This window comes from Chaetodon auriga, chromosome 16 (genome assembly GCF_051107435.1).
Source record: "Chaetodon auriga isolate fChaAug3 chromosome 16, fChaAug3.hap1, whole genome shotgun sequence".
In the NCBI taxonomy this organism is placed as follows: domain Eukaryota; kingdom Metazoa; phylum Chordata; class Actinopteri; order Chaetodontiformes; family Chaetodontidae; genus Chaetodon; species Chaetodon auriga.
Genome location: NC_135089.1, coordinates 14,699,372 through 14,719,201, shown reverse-complemented (window position 1 = coordinate 14,719,201; position 19,830 = coordinate 14,699,372). Strand labels below are relative to the sequence as shown.

The following is a 19,830-nucleotide window of genomic DNA, read 5'->3' as shown; positions in this document are numbered from 1 at the left end:
CTTGCATTTCTGGTCAGACCAGCGCCGGTCTCAACCAAACAAACTGACAATTTGTCAGCCCAATACATCCTGGAGTGGAATTATAATCATTTAATACTCAGTTTAAATAACGAATGTGTCCAAGCGCTCTGACAGACCACGTGCTACTTACAGTTTAAAAGTTGTTTCCGAATACCTAACAGCCAATTAACAGACTTTAAAATGTGCCGTCCTCTGTCAGCCCATATAAGCTTTATTTTACTTTCACTGTATTTCAGGTTGGACAGTGATAACTTACGCTGATAACATTGGGATTTTCCAATGTTGATATACCCCCCCACACACACACACACACACACACACTTCCTTTTTGTCTGTTTTGTCTCGTCAAGAAAAGTCATATCAGTAAAAAATTTACAAATAATCTGCAAAAAAAAGCTACTTAACGTGTGGAGAGTGGATGAGACAAGCAGTGTGAGTGGAGATATGCTGTACAAAAACTTTTATTTACCTTAAAATACGCACTGAATAAGAACATGAAACATCATCTTGGTCTCATACAGTAATGAGGAAAAGGAAATATTTACAGTTATCCAATGAGGCAAACCCAATAACGCCATAAGAGAAAGGAAAACAGCAGCAAGTATGCAAAGTAATGTTCACACCAAGTGCATCATGAGGGTTTGCAAAGCAGCGTTTCAGGGTTGCAGGACACGCTGCACAAGAACTCACAACATAATGTTTGCTGTGCTGTAATTACAGTATATATATACAGTTTCTAAGTCAAGCGCTCCTTCTGTTGTTCACTTTATTCAAAAATATCTCTTATGTAAACAGACTTTTACATCACTTAACCAGCAACACGTAAACAAAAAATGAAACATCAAATATTCATTGGAGAGAAAGCTGAAGATATGATACAGAACGCTGCCTCTGTCCCCATTCATTACATCTGTTTTTAACATTCACAGTAAGTAGCGTCTGTGCACTGCTTCATTTTTTTTCACTCCACTGTTGTTCAACCACATTCTTTCATGTGTTTCAGGTGATACGTGTTTTCATCGCCGTAGCCTCCCGTGCTGGTCCGATGCAGTGCGGTCACACCTCATGAAGAGACACAATTGACTGACTCAGTGTTTGATTGGAATCTTGACACATTTAACGCCGTCTCTTGGTTTGCTTCTCCCCACCAGCAAAGCCCTTTCAGTGTCTTTTGGCCAGTTTTCTCTCAGTCTCTCTCCTTTCTTCGAGCAGCTCCACATCATTAAGAGATGAGGCAGCTGTTGGTCTTGTTCATAGGAGGTCGTTTGTTGCTCTCGTTGGGGAAGGTATCCCGTCTCCAGCACAGCGCTGGACTGAGCCAGCTGGGCAGCTTGGCCTGCTGGAGCAGCTCCCTGAAAGCCTCCAGCACGTTGACGTTGTCTTTGGCAGAGGACTCCAGGAAGCTGTGGTTCCAGCCCAGCTCCACCGTGGACAGCACGTCCTCGCTGGACACCTGGCGCTCGTTGTGACGGTCTATCTTGTTGCCTATCACCACAATGGGCGTGTACCTGTCCTCTTTGACCTCCAGGATCTCCTCTCGCAGAGTCTTGACCGCTTCCAGGGATTCAGGGTCATCCACGGCGTAGACCAGGGCAAAGGCGTCGCTGTTCTGGATGGAGAGCTTACGCATGGCGGGGAAGGAGTAGCTGCCGCTGGTGTCCATGATGTTGATGGTGACTTTGACGCCCCCCACCTCGTACTCCTTCCTGTGGAGCTCCTCCACCGTGCGCCGGTGCCTGGGCTCAAAAGTGTCTTTGAGGAAGCGTTGGATGAGGGCTGTCTTCCCCACTCCAGCTGCTCCCAGAAACACCAGACGCACCTCCTTCTTCTCCCTTGCTTCAAAAGACATGATGATGCTCTTTTTCTCCAGAACACTGCCTGAAAGAGTCTCCGCTCTGTCCTTTATCCTCTTCTCCTCCGCCTTGTCTGGAAACTGGTCTTGATGTCAGCGATGGAGCTGGATGGAGTTGTGTTGGAGAGGATGGATGGCAGATGAACGTGCCTGTCAGGCTGCACTCTGTATTTATGTTCACAGACAGCTCCTGCCCTCTTCTGCTCCCAGCCAATCAGGAGAGGGCAGTGCCTCCCTCGCTTGTCTGAACTTACAGCAGCCAATCACAAACACTCATGCAAATCAAGTGCAGTACAGGAACAAAACAGGTGACAGAAGTTACTTGGAAAACTTAGTGTGCAAAGCAGAAGATATTTCCATCCAGGATCCACTCTTCAGTTTTTTTTGAAGATGTCACAGTGTGTGTTCATGTGTCTGTGTGATACTTCAACTATCCATGAATCCTATGAATCCTTCATCTGACACTCTTTTATTGGACACAGCAGTGGACCTAACAGTCTGAGCTCAGGGCTCATGTAGGATCTGTTCTGATGACCTTCATCATGTGATCTGTCCTTTGATGAAGATCTGATGATATGATTGGAAGCTCCAGAGGAGCTGCTACAGTAAACAGACTGTAGTCTATTTCCTCACCTTTTTGGTGAGGTTGTTTTGTCACGTGAGGGGAAATCTGTGCCTTAGATTCTCCTGGCACTTTTTTGGGCTTGAATTTAGGAAAATTAGACTAAATACATTTTGGTGAAAATTATATTTTCTTTAGTTTTACAGTTTCACAAATGAGTTGCAGTCATTTTGGTGTTCAGAATGAAATATACTTTAAAGCAGTCTTAAGTGGACCCCAGACCAGAACAATATCAGGGGTCATGTGATCCACTCAGACTTCCACAGACTCAACTTTAAAGTCAAAGTAAAGTTGTGAATGCCCTCTTTTTCCATATATTTGTCATTTTATTCCATGTCCAAACATGTTACTTACAGGCTGATCTGAGGCCGTGTTTATTTCAGAATAGATGTCCTGTCATTGGACATTTCTTCCTGGTTTTAATTGCCCTTATGACCAATGATCACAAAGGGTGACGTCTCACTGTCGTCGCCTGAAACTCTGCTCACATGTCCGAGGCTGCGGATGCAGGGACAGACGTTCTGTTCCCGGGCTCTTAACGTTCACCGTTGGTTGGCTAACCTCTATTAAAAAGAGCGTGTTTGATATCATTGTCTACGCAGCGCTCCCAGGATTCAAATGTCAGCTGTGTGGGAAGCTCCACAGTCTGGATTCAATTCACACAATGTAGAAAAAATAATGGATTACAGTTATCATTATCATACTCTGATCTCTCACATCTCCGAGCCCAGACTTTTTCACTTGTTGCTATGATACCACCAAATCCATTACCTCAGCTCAAAGGGATTTCTAAGTAGAACTGTGCACCTGTCATTCATTAGTCCAAGTCCAACTGTTCACACTGGAGACTGGTTATAACCTCTAATGGGGTATATTGGCTAATTAAGCCAATGAAAAGCCCATTTCATCTCAGCATTGTGCCATTGGTCTAACACCCTCAGTATGTGATTTAGAGCTACGGCCATATTTTAATGCGGCCATCTCAGAAGTTGTTCTTACACCTCAGGTACATTATTTGAAGATTTTCACAGCTGCGTCCCTCTTGGACCATGTCTGGGCTATGAGTGTGTATTTAAACCGATTACATCCCCGTGTGTGTGCGTACCTGTGTTCGTTATTGTGTTACAGATGTGTGTAAATCTTATTTTCTGCTGAGAACACAGACCTTGTTCTTTTGCAGTGGTGCAGCAGAGCCTCTTTGACAATAAATGTCTGTGTCAGTCACAATTTAAGTGCATCTCTGGATGTTACTGTTATGCGCTACATTTTTCTCAACAAGGGACTCTGGGAAATGAGCTCTGGACTTTCTGGCCTCCGCTTCTTTCATTCTCTGGAGGCAAAACTAGTCTGAAGCTAAAGCTCAAGGCCCCTAAGCAATTCAACTCCCAGGATCTTCATGTCGGTAAACACAACTGCCTGACGGCACCAACATGGGAGCCTGTATATTAGATTTTTCTCAAACTGCTCATTCTTATCGGTATCACAGGTCACGACATGTAGAAGAATAACGTGATCTTTGACGGATGAGAATTCATGGAGGAAACTAAAGTGAATTTGTCTTGGTCACTCGGGGGTTTGCAGGACAATCTGCAGAGCACAGCGCAGCGCGGGGCAGCTATAGTTAATCATAGGATCAATTGTAATGACTTCAATGATTGCTTCACTTTTCTTGTGGCGCCATCAGCAAGTCAAAAGTTGAATTTGTCCAGTTCACTGGCTCAGAGGTGTGCTGATGGCAGGACGCGCTCTTCTCAGACAAACAAGGGGTTTCATTGGGTGGGGAACGCTCTCTCAGGGCTCGACTCACCTGTGACAAATGATGAAGAGGGGAGGGATGTTTATTCGGTGTAATTGCAGTTTGTTCAGCAGTGTCTTAAGAACAGCAAAGAGAAATGGAAGGATCGAGTTTCAGGAGATGGTACCTGATGACATTTACTTAGAGGTGGGGTGAGTCGTTCTGGGGAAAGATTGATGATATTGCCACCTCTCCTTCTTCACAATGTGACCTCACATTTCAGCCAGATCCCCTGGAGTGCTGATGGAAACATACAATTGCTGGATGATTATCTGTAATGGTATTCTAAGCATTGTTTGTGTGTTTGATCAGCAGGGCGGGTGTGATTTGAGCGGTAGCCCGACAGTCACCCCATGTTAGCCTTACGTGACGAGGAGAACGTGTAGCTGTGTCTCACTTTGCTGATGTGTACTCAAGGTCACAAGGAAACGTTTATACTTGGAATGTCAAAGTTTGCACTGCATGCAGGGACCTAGAGTGCAAAACAAACAGCTCCTAATAATCGCTAATATGGGAGTGTCTCACGTGAGTGTTCCCAGCCTTCTTCTTGTGTGGCATACATAAACAAAGATGAACAATGAGCTGTTTAAAGGCTGACCCAGAAACAGTGTACCATGCTGCAAGGTCATTTGCTCTTTACAGCTGAGGCAGTTTAAGGCCTCTGCGCTCCAATCTGAACAGACACCGGGTCTGCACAATTTGTTTGCCATAGAGTAAAGACGAGGTCAATAGGCTATTAATCTAATTAAACTGGTGTATGTATAGACACCAATGTGTGTATGTGCAGAGCAGAACAGTACAGTTTGTTCTTATTTATTTGCACCACAAATTTAATTGGCTGATTACTATGCCACATGTCCAGCATCTACATTTTACAAGCCCCAACTGTTTCTTCCATGAACTGCAGCAGGGATTCAGGCCACGCTGGCTTGACTTTGATGGACTGGCTCATTATTTTGGCGGGGATGAACAGTTGCAGTTACATTACCTGACATAGATGTAACACAGATGCCGGGTTCTGCAGGCTGCTCCATCGTCCGTCTCGCACAAGAAACGGCGTGATAATGATTTGGATGAGGGAGCGATCTGACGGATGATTTCGTGGATGGATTCTTCCCCCGTGGAGGATATGGAAATTATTTTAAAATGAAAGACCAGAACTTACAACCAGTGATCGACTTTGGCAAGTTTTAGCCAAGCGCTGACAGAAATTGGGTATTATTTCTGGATTTTGGCTTTATGTCGCAGCTCCACGGCACACATGTGGCTCAGGAGACAGCTTGATGTTTTGATGCTAAATGACATATGCAGATTCTTGAGTTTTTATATCTTGTTCTCGTATTTTTCCTATTGTTATTACAAGCTTCTCTTTACATGTGTGTGAACACGAAGTACGGCAGAAAACCCATTAACACCAGCCCACTAATTTCTTATCCTGTCTCTTAATCCATCCTTTTCATTCAGTGGCTTTGCGACTTTAGGCAGAATGAGAGCGCACATGCAGGTCACTCTCACCGGTGTGTGTTCAAACCTCCTCCCTTGAAGTTTTGGCTACAGGTCCTCTGACACTGGCCTTTGGCTCTGGAACATCATGTCCTGGATAATGAGAGGTGTGGTGGCGATGGTGGGGGCAGGAACAACAGCAGCTAGCCAGTGGAGCCTGGTCTCATTACAGCTGAAGGCGTCCCCTCTGATATGAGTGGGAAGGCTTTGCCTGTCTGTTCAGTTTACTCTAAATGGAGAGATTTTGAATGAACTTTTAAAAATATTTTTTCACCTTGTATCTTTGTAAGAATTGAATCAGCACGCCTGAGCCGAGTGTCCTCTTTCAGCTTTCGTTTTCTAGGTCAGTAGATGTGTGAGAAAACAACACTGGCAGCTTCTTTAGTGTGTCATGAGTGATTGAAGACGAGGCTTTGTATGCATCAGACGTCTGCAGCGCTGACAGGCCATTAGGGACGGCCGGCGAGGTGGAGACACACAAGAACACATATTTACTCAGAAAATCCCATGATGAAGCTCAAAACATTTTGGACTGGGTGTACGAGGACTTTGTTATGCAACCTGTGGCCTCGAAGGGGGAGGACAGCTGGGTAAGAGGCATGGAGGAGCAGCAGATATTTATTTTGGGTTTGTGTGAAATGGCAGGAAGGTATGATGTGCAGTGTCCTTTTTCAGGCACTCACTCAGCTTCCACGCTGAGCAAGATACATGAAGTGGAAAAAGTCTTGAGTGTTGCATCACTTTGTACCAGCATGAGCTGTCCTGATGGCTTTAGAAAATGGTTGCCAGGTTGTGAAATGTAGTAAATAAATAGTGTGTGTTCATCCTCCTCCAGTTTGCCTTTTCAGCTCTTCAATGAATGGACCACCTCTTCTCTGAAAAGGAACTGCACAGCATCTGGAATAAAATCCATCTATTAAAGAGTTTTTAACTTTTATTATCTGCACATGACTCACTAACTTTTGCTTGATGAGGATTTTTTTTTTTTTTTTGCAGATTTTTTGCACAACCTAGTAAAAGTTCTTCTGTTAATGACTTTTAACTGATCTGTTATGCAATAGCAAACATTAATTATAAAGAAGACATGAGTCACTGATTATTCTATGAATTAATATAAATAAATTATATAGAATTATATAAAGATATGAAAATATAATAAATTATTCTTTTTTATGTAACTTGTAAATATTTTCCCCAGAAAGATGGAAATTTAAAGTTTCATTCGCTCAGAAAATCAGCTCTGATTTCAGCTCTGTGATAATACATTTTTCTGATCATCCAGTGGGGTTTCAGTTGGCTTGTTTTGCCTAAGAAGATGGAGAATTTAAAAAAAAAAGCCGCTATCAATCCCTATTGAGTCATGCAGATAGTCCAGAAGCACCTTGTGAATATGAATATACCCTCTCTACGATATATGTCGTGTTCCACACACACCATGAAATGACCAGAGGTGCATTTGACACACCCTGGAGGCGCTGGGCTGGGTGGACTTGTACAATCTGTGCTCCACTGCTGGGATTCACGAAAACACAGCCCTCAGAGAGCTTCTCACATATCCTCAAAGACCGTTGCAGATGTTATGTGCTCCTCTGTGCTCATTACTGCGAGGTTAAGAGTTCCCCAGCCTGCTTTCAGCTGTCGTCCAAAGCATCAGGGAGCCGCCTGCGCCAAGCATCTTTTTAATTTGAACAGCGGTTTGCTGGTTTCTGTCTGGAGGCTCGGTGATTCAGGGCTTGGTTTGGAGTTTCCTTGGCAGAGAGGTGTTAAATATTGAGGAGTTTCAGTGTTCAACTTATAAAACAAGATAAGTGCTGTTCCTCTGCTCCTCACTGGCACCTCCAGCAGCATTATCTCTTTAAATAAACGCCATTATTGTTTAACAGAGCACTGCTAGCCCTCCCCCGATGATTGGACATTTCAGCATTATGCTGTTAGTGAGTGCTCGAGACGGAGGCCCGTGGGGCAGCACATATAATTGGATTTCTCAAAACTGTAGTTTTATTTCCACAATATCATATCAGAGGGATTCCGAGGTGAAAATGTGCAATTATATTCATAGATAGTTTTTTCCTCTGGATCCATTCCTTGCAGCGTGAAGTCAGAGCTGCTGCTGCTGCTGCTGCTGCTGCTGCTGCTGCTGCTGCTGCTGCCCATATTTATTGCTGTTTATTTCTTTCTTTCTTTATTTTTTTTACTTGACCCAATTTTACATTTCAAACTGTTCCACAACATTTTCCACACCAAAGTCTGCGCAGAAACTTTTTGCCCTCCAGTTTTTCATATCGCTTATCGGTGGTTTCGTATGCTATGCAGACCGTCGTGGGGTTGTGTCAGGTGAGGTTTGTTGGTGGTGGAGGTGTGACTGCTTCCTGGTTCCTGGGTACTGTCCATAGACTAGACAGCCAAGTCACACTGTAACAGATTAAGATGTGACAAAACGAGGCAAACATCCTCATGACAGCTACTCCTCGGCACATGCAGTAACGATGGGAAGATAAATTGAGTGTGCACTAAACCCCATCCCCCTCAGCTACTGTTGCTGCACCTACCAAGCACTCTACACGGCACATGGTAACAGTGGCGTATTCACCACTCTAAATTTGCAGTCATTTTTGCAACAATGGGTCTTTGATTTCACTCAGACTCTTGCTGAAGTCAGTCGGGAGAAGAGTGAAAACATCCTTCCATCAGGAAAAGCCTTCAGTGCCGCCCTTTACTCATCTTTCAGCGAAGAAACACTCTCTATTTCTGATGTATCTGATGCTGCAGCAGCATCTACGCTCACCTGCAGAGGAGCCGCCATCGGAAAGCAGGGCCCGGCTGCAGCTGCCAGCAGTTCCTCCTAAGACGCTGACCGCTCCAAAAAATAACTTGAAGCTTGGCAAGATCGATTCTCGGCTCACGTGATCTTGTGTGATCTCGTGCTCTCGAATCCAGCTGCACCGCAAGGTAAATAAGCGGCATTGTTCTTGTGTGACAAGCAGAACTATAGTCCTAGCATCGTAGTACAATGGCCTATTGTAAGTTAAACTGTAATTAAAAGGTTATTTTTCAAGCAACACATAAACTGAAACAGCATGCTTCACCTTTCAGTCGCTAGAAAGTGAGCTTCCCCAATCAAACAGGACGGAGCCACAGTCGTTATGAGAGACTTAGCGTTACTTGGCTCCCTTTTTCTCATGTAACCTTTATCCCACATAGTAACACAGTTAATGCCCTTTGCAATACTTGGTCACTGTAGGTACTGAGCTAATTAGCCTGGAGTGCTTACAGTTACATTTTACAGTACAGCAGATAAACGCACACTGTTTACAGCACATTGAGTCATTTCCTGTATCTGTGTCCTGGGTTTCACCACTGTCCCAGACCTTTTGGATACCAGCCTCAGGTCCTGAGGACAGATTATGACAAATTTTTTAACCCTATCATCATCGAACCAAACACTGACCTGTTTTTCACGAGCTATATATCTTCCCAGTGTTCTGACACCATAAAGGCATTTTTCCCACTGACAAATCAGAAGGATGGAGGGGAGGGGGGACCTTTATTTTGGTATACCATGCTAACTGTTATAATTATTATGATAAAGTTTAATAGAGCTAGAAACTTCATTTTCAGTCTACAGCAGGACTGAAATTAAATAATGTGAAGAGGTCCAGAGGCTAATTCGAGAAAATGAACATTTGGGCTTGCATGCTCTCAGCATATTGAATCCATACGGTTTCTTTTCAGTTTCAGTTCTGCCAATCGACGTGTATTAAACAGCATGAACAGTGCATGCAAATTAAATCAGTGTGCAAACAGCGTAAAATAAACCGCCAGATTTACTTCTGACATATACTGTAAATGGCCGACCTCTGCCAGTTTGTGTTGGGATCTTATCACGGCCATAAAAATGTCAAGATGAAATAAGGAAGAGTGTCAGGATTTGACAGGACTGCTCCCTTGTGTTTCGTGTGTGTTTCTCTCTTTCTGTGTGAGTGTGTGTGTTTGAGCCGAGCGGGGTGTGGCTGCCTGCTCCCTCAGCTGCAGCCCAGCAGCACACCTGAGATCCATCAGATAATCTCCTCCTGCAGTATATAAACCCTGGCTCTTCACTTCAGTCTTCACCACACTGTCTGTTGTCCATTGCACTACTTTGTCTTTGCTCTTCTCTTCCTCTTGTTTTGAAGGTCTGATGCTTGTTTCTCCTTATCTCATAGATGAGCTCTGTCCTGGAAAACCTCAAGCCGTTCACTGCCAGGATCTCCTGCCATAAGCCACCCAGCTCTCTCTCTGCTCCCTGCCTGGCTCAACTCCCCTGAACTGCACATTTGACTTTACTTAATGGTACAATAAAGCGTTTGTGCGCTGGTCTGCTGTCCCTCGTTCGGCTTCTGGGTCTGATTTAAAACACCCATTATGACAACGAGAGAGAGAGGTCTTCAAGGATTGTGTAGCATCTATTTGTTGAACTGAAGACAGTTTTCATTACCTTAGACTGAGCTCTTTGTATCTACAGGAGCAGGTCCTCTTCCATGCAGTCTGCCATGTTGCACTGCCATGTTTCTACAGTAGCCCAGAATGGACAAACCAAACACAGGCTCCATAGAGCTTTGTGTTCACAAAAGGGATTTGTGAATCTAGATGCCACCAAATCCTACACATTGATCCGTTAAGCATTCTTTTTAAGGATGATGTGTCATACAGATACTCAGGGTGTTCCGACAGTGTAATCACTGGTCTGCATCGCTCCCTGTCATGCAGGAGCAAAATGTCCCTATAGGGCTGGTTTAATGCATGTGTCGCTCTTGTCACGAGTCAGTCTGCACTTAACATCTAACTTCTTTCAAGAAGATCCACAAAGAACTACCTGACCTTCAGCTCTGCCAGGAAAATCATAATAAGATAAGTAAAGTTCCTGGGTTGGTTCTGCTGTGAGAGGTGACAGAGAAAACTTTCTTCTTTCAAAGTCATCCAATCACCACAACGTGTACTCACATGGATGTACGAGTCCTCACAGCGTGACAGTCCAAGGGGATGGTTGAGAATATATAAACACTTTCAGTATATTGGAAAAATGGAGGACACAACCTGCAAAAGCCTCTTTATTATAATCATGGTTGCCTCCCAGCTGCTGACCATGGAGATTAGAGTCAGCACAATCGTGATCCAACTTATCTTTTCAGACTTTAGCCTCGCATCTGAATATTCTGTAGAGTCAGTGAGTCCATTTACAATTTATGCAACATGCTGCTTTAGGGGAATGTTGAATAATGAATCCCAGCTATCGGGGGATCTACTGAGAATTACTACAGAGACGCCTGTTTTCCTTCTTTAAGCATATTCTGCCCCGTGCAAGATAAACATACCCTCTCATCTCTTGTTTTGAAGGCCCTGCGCTTGTGTCGTGCCTCTCAGGACCTCCTTCAAGGTGAACTCACTCCTGAGCTGCAGATAACTTCAGGCGCGCACAAACCTTGGTTAAATTTGCATTAGCATGACTGAAATGGAGGAAGATGCTGCCAACACACACAAGTAAGAACGATGAAGATCCACCATCACCACGTCGGCTGTTCATCTTTGAATGCTGCTGTTACTCAATAACTGTATGTGTTAATGTTAAATAATAAAAAAGAATTCGAAATGATCAAAATTCAACACTTTTATTATTCTTATTTTCATTCTTAACAACAAAGGAGTTCACCTTGTATTTTTATTAGAATTGTGTTGCACGGAAAAACAGTCAGTAAAATAGGTTTTTCAATAAACTGTGAAACCATGAAAACTCTTTGAGCTTACAGTCTTGAATGTCCACAAAAAGCATCAAGCTTTGGTCCAGCAGTAGAAGATCAGCTGGGGACAGATGGATACACACACGAACGCACACGTACGACCAAATGAAACAATAGTGTTATTGGGGAAAATACCAATATGAAATATGAACCGACTTCTGAAAAGGAGCATTTTATTCCAAAAATGTTTAAATAAGACTTGAATCCAATGAAACTCTACTGAAAATGAGTGATGGAGTAGCATTTCATAATTGGAGCAGCGGTGGCTCAGGAGGGAGAGTGGTTGTCACGGTGTGTGAGTGTGTGTGAATGGTTAATGCCACCATAGTACGACTGTTTGTGAATGGGTGAATGCGGACTTGAGTGGTCATCAGACTAGAAAAGCACTCTGCAAATGCAGCCCATTTACCACAATATTGACTCAATAATTTCCTTAATTATGTCACTAATTGTCGGCTCATTTGTACATTCACTGTCTCTGTTTTATTCGTTTAGCACTGAACACCTCGAGGCTCCACACAAAGACGCTTTAATGCGCAGTGATAACGCTCCACTGTTTGTACACAGAGCTGATTGTGTCGAATCAGCAGTGACGTCCTCCTCCTCACCAGTCACTGAGTTCAACTATGCTGAGCTCTCGTCTGATTTTCCAGTGTGGCTCCTAATGTTAGTGAGCTGCCAGCCGTGGACAGGGAAGCACGCACGCACACACACACACACACACACACACACACACACACACACACACACACACACACACACACTGCACTCTGTCTGCGAGGCGGAAGTGTGAAAACTCTTAAGAGTCGTGAAGCTCATTGCGAAGGCGTAGTGGCTTGATTCTGTTTGGGTTTTAGGGCACATGACCCTAAGCTTTGTTTGACTGTGTAATGCAGCGAGATAATGGATAGTAATGTGACCAGCGCTGTCTACCAATGGGACGACTGTAGACTTCAGTGGACCCAGCACAGCAGCAGCTTTCGTCCTTATTTACAGAAATACTGAGTGTTAATATTTGCTAATAAGTAGCAAGTATGTTGCTGATGTTTTAATTTTATGCATAGTTTTAAGGCTGTTCTTTCAAACAGGTGTCAGCTGTCATCTTACGCCTGTCTGCCTCTCATCTCCGCAACTCTGCAGCCACCAGAAGCTCTGTGTAAGTCCCCATGAAGCCGTTTGATTAAAGTTTGGGCTTGAACAGCATCACATCATACGTTTAAGAACGCATCATTTCATTATTTGTCTTATGGATCCTCGTCTCCACCGAATATGAAGTTTCACCTCAGCGGGCCTTGAGATGAGATAAAGATCAAGATGCTTCTCACAGACAAATAAGTGTCTATTTGGATCCTCATTAGCTGTTACCTTGGCAACAGCTTGGACACGTACCAAAAATAAATGTACACTGCAATCAATATGTGTTTGCATTGCACAGATACAATCATCATTCCATAATAAAAATGTGAAAGGTAATAAAAAAGTAATAAAAATACATCAAAACCAAACAATTGACAGTGAAATCTCAGTTTGAACACCCATACTGCAGAGAAGGTGAAATAAGACCTACTCAAACAGCCATGCTTCTAAATCCATCACAATTTCACATATTTTTAAAGTGATAGAAACATATACACACTTTTTCAAGTCTCCAGTTACTTAATTATTGGATCACAGTGTACTGCAGGAGAGTGATGTGGTGTGGTTTCATTAAACTGACTGATTACTCTTTATTGTTCTGCATTGTCTCTGAATCACAGACAGTAAACAACATTTAATCTCATTTTGTTTAATACAGCTGTTTATCTACTAGATGTGGCGTCTTTATCACTTTTGCCGGTGCTTTTGTCACGTCGCTGCAGACCTTGTGTGTGTGTGTGTGTGTGTGTGTGTGTGTGTGTGTGTATACAGTAAGTAAGTGTTGTGATGGATGTGTGTACTGTGTGTGTTGACCGTGCTCAGCATCCACAGATGGAAGAATGCCAGAGGATCAGAGTGAAGAGGAGGAGCCTGAACGGTCACAGTTATATAAAATAATTGGAAGGTTATGTAACTGTTCAATGTCTGATGTTGGATATTTTTTTTTTTCTTTTTGATGGCTCTCCTGCGGCAGAGCTCCGCTTTCGCTGTCAATTAAAAACATTTACTGATTACAGGTTAGCTTTCGTCTTCCCACTTGCTCATCTAAATTGTCACTGTGACTCATAAAATAGTGCCCGTAATAACTGTCAGATTTATTTTACGCAGCAGCTGAAGTGAAATGATGGGTTTGTTTAGTCGGATGGGGATACATTAGAGGAGCAGGTGCATAAACAAGCATGAGCAGGGTCTGATTGAAAGTTCTGCCACATCAAACATCTACATTTCTGAAACATAACCCTTTTCCACAGAGTGAAAAGCAAAAGAGGTGACGCAGACCAGCGCTGACCTGAAACATGATAAATGTTGTTTTGATGATTAATCCGACTCAGTAAAGTTTGAAAGTTCAGAAAGTTCAAAGCTCATCGTTGCTAAGTATTATCTGTCATTAACGTTATTCATTTCACCTGTTTTGTCTCCTGTCACATGTCAAAATATCAAATGAAAAGACTTGTTGCATACAGGACAGGACAAAACTCCTCGCCATCAAATGCGCCTGAGAAGCACAAACTGACGCGAAGACAGTTCGGCGTGAGTTGAAAGTGTTTCAACTTGAGCAGAACACTGCACATGTTTGTCTGTTTTATAAATGTACAGGAGGAACAAAGAGAGAGACTGGATGCAAATTACAGAAAGATCTGCAATGTCACACTCCAACACACAGGGTCAGTGCATCCTTTGCTGGCCGAGTTAATCAGAGCTATTCATTTGATTAAACATTAGCAACATAGAAGCATCAGTATTCAAGTCAAAGAGTTTCATAACCAGTAAAAAAAACTCCCTCGTGTTGCGAGACTTAGTCTGTTCGTGCTTAGTTTGAATGTCAGTGATGTTTGTGTGGGATGATGAATCTGTCGCTTAAGATCCAACTTTCCCACAACATATATATACATACACTCAGACACACACACAGACATACAATGCTTGTGTGAAAAAGCAAATGAAGCAAACGGATGAGCAGGTAACAGCTCCACCGCGCTTGATTCTGAGAATCCACTTTCTGCTCACGTGAGAATAAGGCTGAGCAGGAGCGCTGAACTCAGGTCTGGGTTCGTGCAGTCTTGTGACTATTGTCATGACATCAAATCTTGCCACTTTAGCAGCTGGGGACACGTGCACCCTGAGCTGCCTGCATATAAATTGACAGTTGAAAGAACATGTGGTTGACAGGGAGACGTAGGTAACAATACTGATCCTAATGATGATTGCTAATAATTTGTTGCATGTAAGAGCAGAAGTAGGCAGCTGCTGTGGATCTGAAAGAGGTTTGTGATCATGAGTCCTCTCACCATTTGCACTGATTTTCTTTGTTATTTCTGTTCTTATTTTGTTCTCCTCATTAATGCAGGACATGATCTGCCGCATGCTTCTCAGTAATATCCTGCAATTTCCGTCATTATGTCAGTCAAGCTCTCCATGGGCGCCTATGAACATGAGGGCTTTCACATGGCAAAACTGTCAGTCACCTAGAAAGGAAAACTGGCCCTGGGTGTCGTTCACCGCGTACCTAACAGCTGTAAACAGGTGTTTGTGTGTAGTTGCACAGGATCTGACATGGTTTGGATTGTTAGGCCGCACACTGTTTGCTCTGCAGAGAGTGAAAATGAACAGACAGATGATGAATCTACTGTTCAGATCATGTGTAAAGCAGTAGAAACTGACGTGTTAGACCAACCTCACGTGTCAAAATAAGTTTCATAAATAGGCTAATTGTTCGACAGAATTGCTTTTCTGATGAAAGTCTCCCAGTTCCACAAAGAGCTCTGCACGAAACCACAATCCACTCATTTTTTCCAGGAACTCAGCACAGCATGACCATTGAACTCGAGTGTTAATGACTGCAAATAAAAGCAAATGCAACTGATCTCAGATGTGTATGAGTCTGACCTGCGATGGATGAGGAATCCTTTGAAAGCAAAGCACATCTCATCGCTGGTCTTTCCGAGGAACAACTTTCTGGACCAGAAGAGGAAAAACAACAAAACATATACACAAAAAAACCCCCAAATATATTGTCTTTATGTGAGGCTTCATCAGCTTCAGTTCACCATGGCAACAGTGTTTTATTCAGATGGGAGAACATTAAGTCAATCCTGTTGTTGTGACGTGGGAAGCTACAGCCTTTTAGCTTATCTTAGCATAAAGCCTGAGAACAGCTAACCTGGCTCTGTCCAAAACATCTAGCACAACACCTAGCTGGTAAACCTGCACACACACACACACACACACACACACACACACACACACATACACACACACACACACACTGCACTTACACTCAAATTTATTGAAAGGATCTACTGCTTGGCTGTCTCTTGATCTCCAGTAAGTCTTAATCAATTTCGCTGTTGCTCTACTAGAGCAAATAAATCCAGTCTCTGTGTTCTGTCCTTGGTAACTGATCTGCAGTGTGTACCTGCTCTTAGTGGGGTCTCCTCAGGTCATGTTATCTTGACACTCAACTGCCTCTCCTGCTCCAGCTTGTTTTACCAAGTAAAAGGTCCTCGGGATGGACGTCTTTAGTCTGCATCTGTGGTGCAGCAGCAGGTTAGAAAATGCATTTTATATTCTCAGACATTCAACATTCACACCTTGGATGTAATGCTGGAGAGAAGTTTCCTTTATGGCACTGATGCATCAGTTTTCACATTCTTCAGGCTTTGTTCCTGTTTGTGTAGTCTCGCTGTCTCTGCTGTGATGAAAGCCACGCATGTGGGAGCATAACTGTGCAACGCAATACCTGCACGTGTCCTTGCTTGCCCGGCTTACCGACTTCATATTTACAGCAATATTGTCTCAGTGCCTCATCTCTCATCTCTTTCTTAATCTATCCACTGGACGGCTGAAATGCACAGAAAACACAACAGACGATCTGTTACTGTTTACGTCTCACCATCCACCTGAGCAAAACCTTTGGTGTAATGTGAAACTTGCCCCACTGAAAAGAAGAATTATACAATGCAGGGAACAAAAGCACATGCAATAAGCTTTGTGACCTTTGGTGACCTTTAGTGAACCCTTTATTAAAAACCAAACTAGTCCAAAAGAGAGAATACTGTACGTGCAAAGGGTAACATTTCTGTGCTTTGCAAGTCTGGTGACACACTGACGCAGCACTTATGATATTCTGTCTGACCGACTGCTTACCAAAACATCACATGTGCAGAGAGGAGTGTACAAGTGCCTAAACTTGCACAACCAAACAATCTTTCCTTGATCATAAAGCAGGTTTAGAAAAAAAGTGAAATCTTCAACACACAATATCCTCGACATTATAGACAAAATCATCAGTGGCTGTTTTTAGATTGGTGTCCACGACAGGCACCGGACCTGAATCTAAACACCTGTTCTCAGACAAAATAAAACAGTTAACAGAAAAAAATACTTACTGTATCATAGATTTTCATGTTTTTATAACCTTTCAGGTAACTCGCATGAAAAACGTCTACATTAAAATCTTTTTCTTTTTTTTCTGCCAAAGCACTAGTAGGTACTTTTCCTCTCCTTTCATATATTTCAGTGAATTCAGAATACTGAATAGAGCTGTCAGGAAATCCTTGCATGGGAAGAGTGCCTCCTTCTGGCCATCAGGATGAAGTAAAGGTTTTTTTTCCAGGTTACAGTGAGCATAAAACCAGTACCAGTAAAAGAAGGCTGAATATGAAACTTGAAAACAGAAAAGGAGCCTATTATCATTAAAATTGTACATTTCTAATTCCATCCCCTGTCCTCTCAAAGTTCACAGTCATTAGATCTGAATGATTTCAGCAAGCGGGCAAATGGGCCAGAACTTAATGATCATAGTAAAACCAGAACTTGCCCACTCTGTGGAGGAAGTCTAACTTTACAAAATGCCACCTGGAAACAAACCCTGCACTGAAAACCTTTTTCTTGGCTTCTTCATGTCATTAATTTCAACATCATGATCTCCACCACTATAAAGATCCCCTGCAGTCTGACCACGCTTCCTGATGACTCCTGTCCTTCGACCATAGCCAGCTGACGACTGGACGTGTACTTCCCCACAGAAGGTATCCACAGTGAGCAGTTATAAGGCTGGCTCGAGTTTCCTTTCTGTACATCTATTGTGCTCCAGACATTGTACCTTCCATGTTGGTCCTCCTCTTCCTCTGTGCTGGCAGAGTCCGTTAAGTTAACATCCCCCTGGAACCAGTGGATGATGCCACTGGGGTAAACTCCACTGAACCAGCACTTAGCATGAGACTCGTTGATGGACGAATTAGAACTTCCGGAACAATCTGCAAAGATCGAGGTCTTTTAGAAAGATGAAAGACAGAAAATGTTAAAATATATATATATATTAAAAGTTAACTCACCCACTACTGTGACAAGAGTTGTGCCAGACTTTACTCCCACTTTGGAGCGTAGCTTGCAGAGGTAGCTTCCCTGGTTGACCGGCATCACGTTGAGGAGAGTCACAGTGAGAACGTGATACTGGGATGTCGGAGTCGAGCTCTCACACAGAAGCTCAGGGTCGGATTTGAAGTCTCCATATTGGCACGTTTTATTTCTAACCAGCCAGGTGAATAATGTGATATCCGAATGTTGTAATGTGGCCTCACATGTCAGTGTCACATTTTCTCCACACCGTGCCGCCACCTGGGAAATGGTCTGCAGCTCCACACCGTCACTGACTGAATTATCGGAGAGAGGGATGATTTGGTCAAAGAACATAACACAGTCTGATGAATGATTCCTGCAAAATCACATCATTCATCGGTTTCAGTCACATTTTATTACCATTACCATTAAATAACTATACCGAGGTCAATAGAAAGATTCAAATTGTTCTAATTATCTGTGAAAGCACTCTGCAGAGATGCTCTCTATGAGTTACAGTTGATTTGGATTTTGGGCTGCTGCAAATAGTCTCTATGACATGTGGCTAATTAGCTTAGCTTAGCACAAAAACTTGAAAAAGGTGGAACCAGCGAGCCTCGCTCTCTCCAAATGTGACAAAATCCACCTTCCAGCACGTCTAAACTTGCCGCGTGACACATGATGTCTTATTTGTTTGATGCAAGCTGAAACAGAAGTGTGAAAACTGAAATACGTGGGGCTTTGTGTTGGACTGACATTGGGCAGAACCATGTTAGCCGCACGTTATGCTTTGCCAAGTTAAAGTTTTGTTGCTGTGTATTCACCGCACAGATGTAAGAGTGCATCGTTTATCTCATCCGTCTCTCAGCTAAAGCCATTACTGTGTTTCCCAGGATGTTAAATTACTCCTCTAAGTCCCAAAATGGGCTTAGAACTGGAGATTGACCATAAATACAAGAGAAATCGACTGAAAAAGTCAATGACTGAAGGTCTCCTGTATGCATTTTCCTCTTCCAATTTGTCTTTTTCTTGAAATCATAAAAGTGTCCATGCAATGATGAGCACATATTTTCTACAAGCCCCAACCTTTTAAATCATTTACAAAAGCCCTCTGACGAACACGTCTTTTCATGCACAAAACAAAGCCTCACCAGTGACTGCCAGAGTGAACCAGATGATAGAAACCCAGCCATGAACGTGCCGCGTCCTCACACCAGGGTACAAACTCATCACTTTGCTCTGTATTAAAATCAATATGTATCTCATTAGATGGACCAGATGAAAGCCAAACACGGAGAGCTACTACATGAGGTAAAACAAGCTCGTCTCCACTCACCATGGTGCTCTCTGAACACTCAGCTACCAAATGTCTTTCATCCAGTGCAGATTTCCACGGTGCTGCAGTTCAGGTCTGCTTCACTAAACGTGCTGGAGCCCAAGAGGACGTGTTGTGTGGAGGAGCATTCACTGAGTCAGCCTCAGCTTTTTAAAAGAATCCTCAGATCATGTGGCGTCAGGTTTTACTCGAGCGTGAGCTAACATGTCCTGGAATGAATGACTGAGAAGCACGAGGAAGAGCCAAGGTTTCGCTTCCTGCCTCCTCCATGAAACCCTCATGGAAAGAAAATAACCGACACATCCAGATCATTTCTTGCAAATTGGCTCTGCTTTCCTGGTATGTCATCTCAAACTTACACTCAAATCTGACAGAAAACATTATTGTTCTGTTATTTTTAGCCTTAAAAAGTCCTACTGGTTTAGCAACATATATCAATTGAATCAGTAT

At 43.1% G+C, this 19,830-nt stretch overlaps 1 protein-coding gene and 1 pseudogene across 2 annotated transcripts; both read right to left on the bottom strand.

Moving 5' to 3' along the window:
* Positions 1-466: 466 nt before the first annotated feature.
* Positions 467-1,997, bottom strand: LOC143333556 (ras-related protein Rap-2a pseudogene; annotated as a pseudogene). The gene has a single exon (XR_013078282.1). The product of XR_013078282.1 is annotated as a ras-related protein Rap-2a pseudogene (transcript).
* A 14,697-nt stretch (positions 1,998-16,694) lies between these two features.
* On the bottom strand, positions 16,695-19,600 carry LOC143334437 (uncharacterized). The gene is made up of 4 exons (XM_076753242.1): positions 19,381-19,600; positions 19,196-19,283; positions 18,041-18,358; positions 16,695-17,962 (listed from the first exon to the last, which is right to left on the bottom strand). The coding sequence occupies exons 1-4, from the start codon at positions 19,381-19,383 to the stop codon at positions 17,604-17,606; spliced, it is 768 nt and encodes a 255-aa protein (XP_076609357.1). The 5' UTR covers positions 19,384-19,600; the 3' UTR covers positions 16,695-17,603.
* Between the last annotated feature and the right edge of the window lie 230 nt (positions 19,601-19,830).

Excerpts from the sequence above, each read along its gene's own strand:
- LOC143334437 (XM_076753242.1), bottom strand. Across the intron at positions 18,359-19,195 it reads GTTCACTCTGGCAGTCACTG|TCAGTGACGGTGTGGAGCTG; the intron begins GTGAGGCTTTGT and ends CCGATAATTCAG. Across the intron at positions 17,963-18,040 it reads AACTCTTGTCACAGTAGTGG|ATTGTTCCGGAAGTTCTAAT; the intron begins GTGAGTTAACTT and ends CGATCTTTGCAG.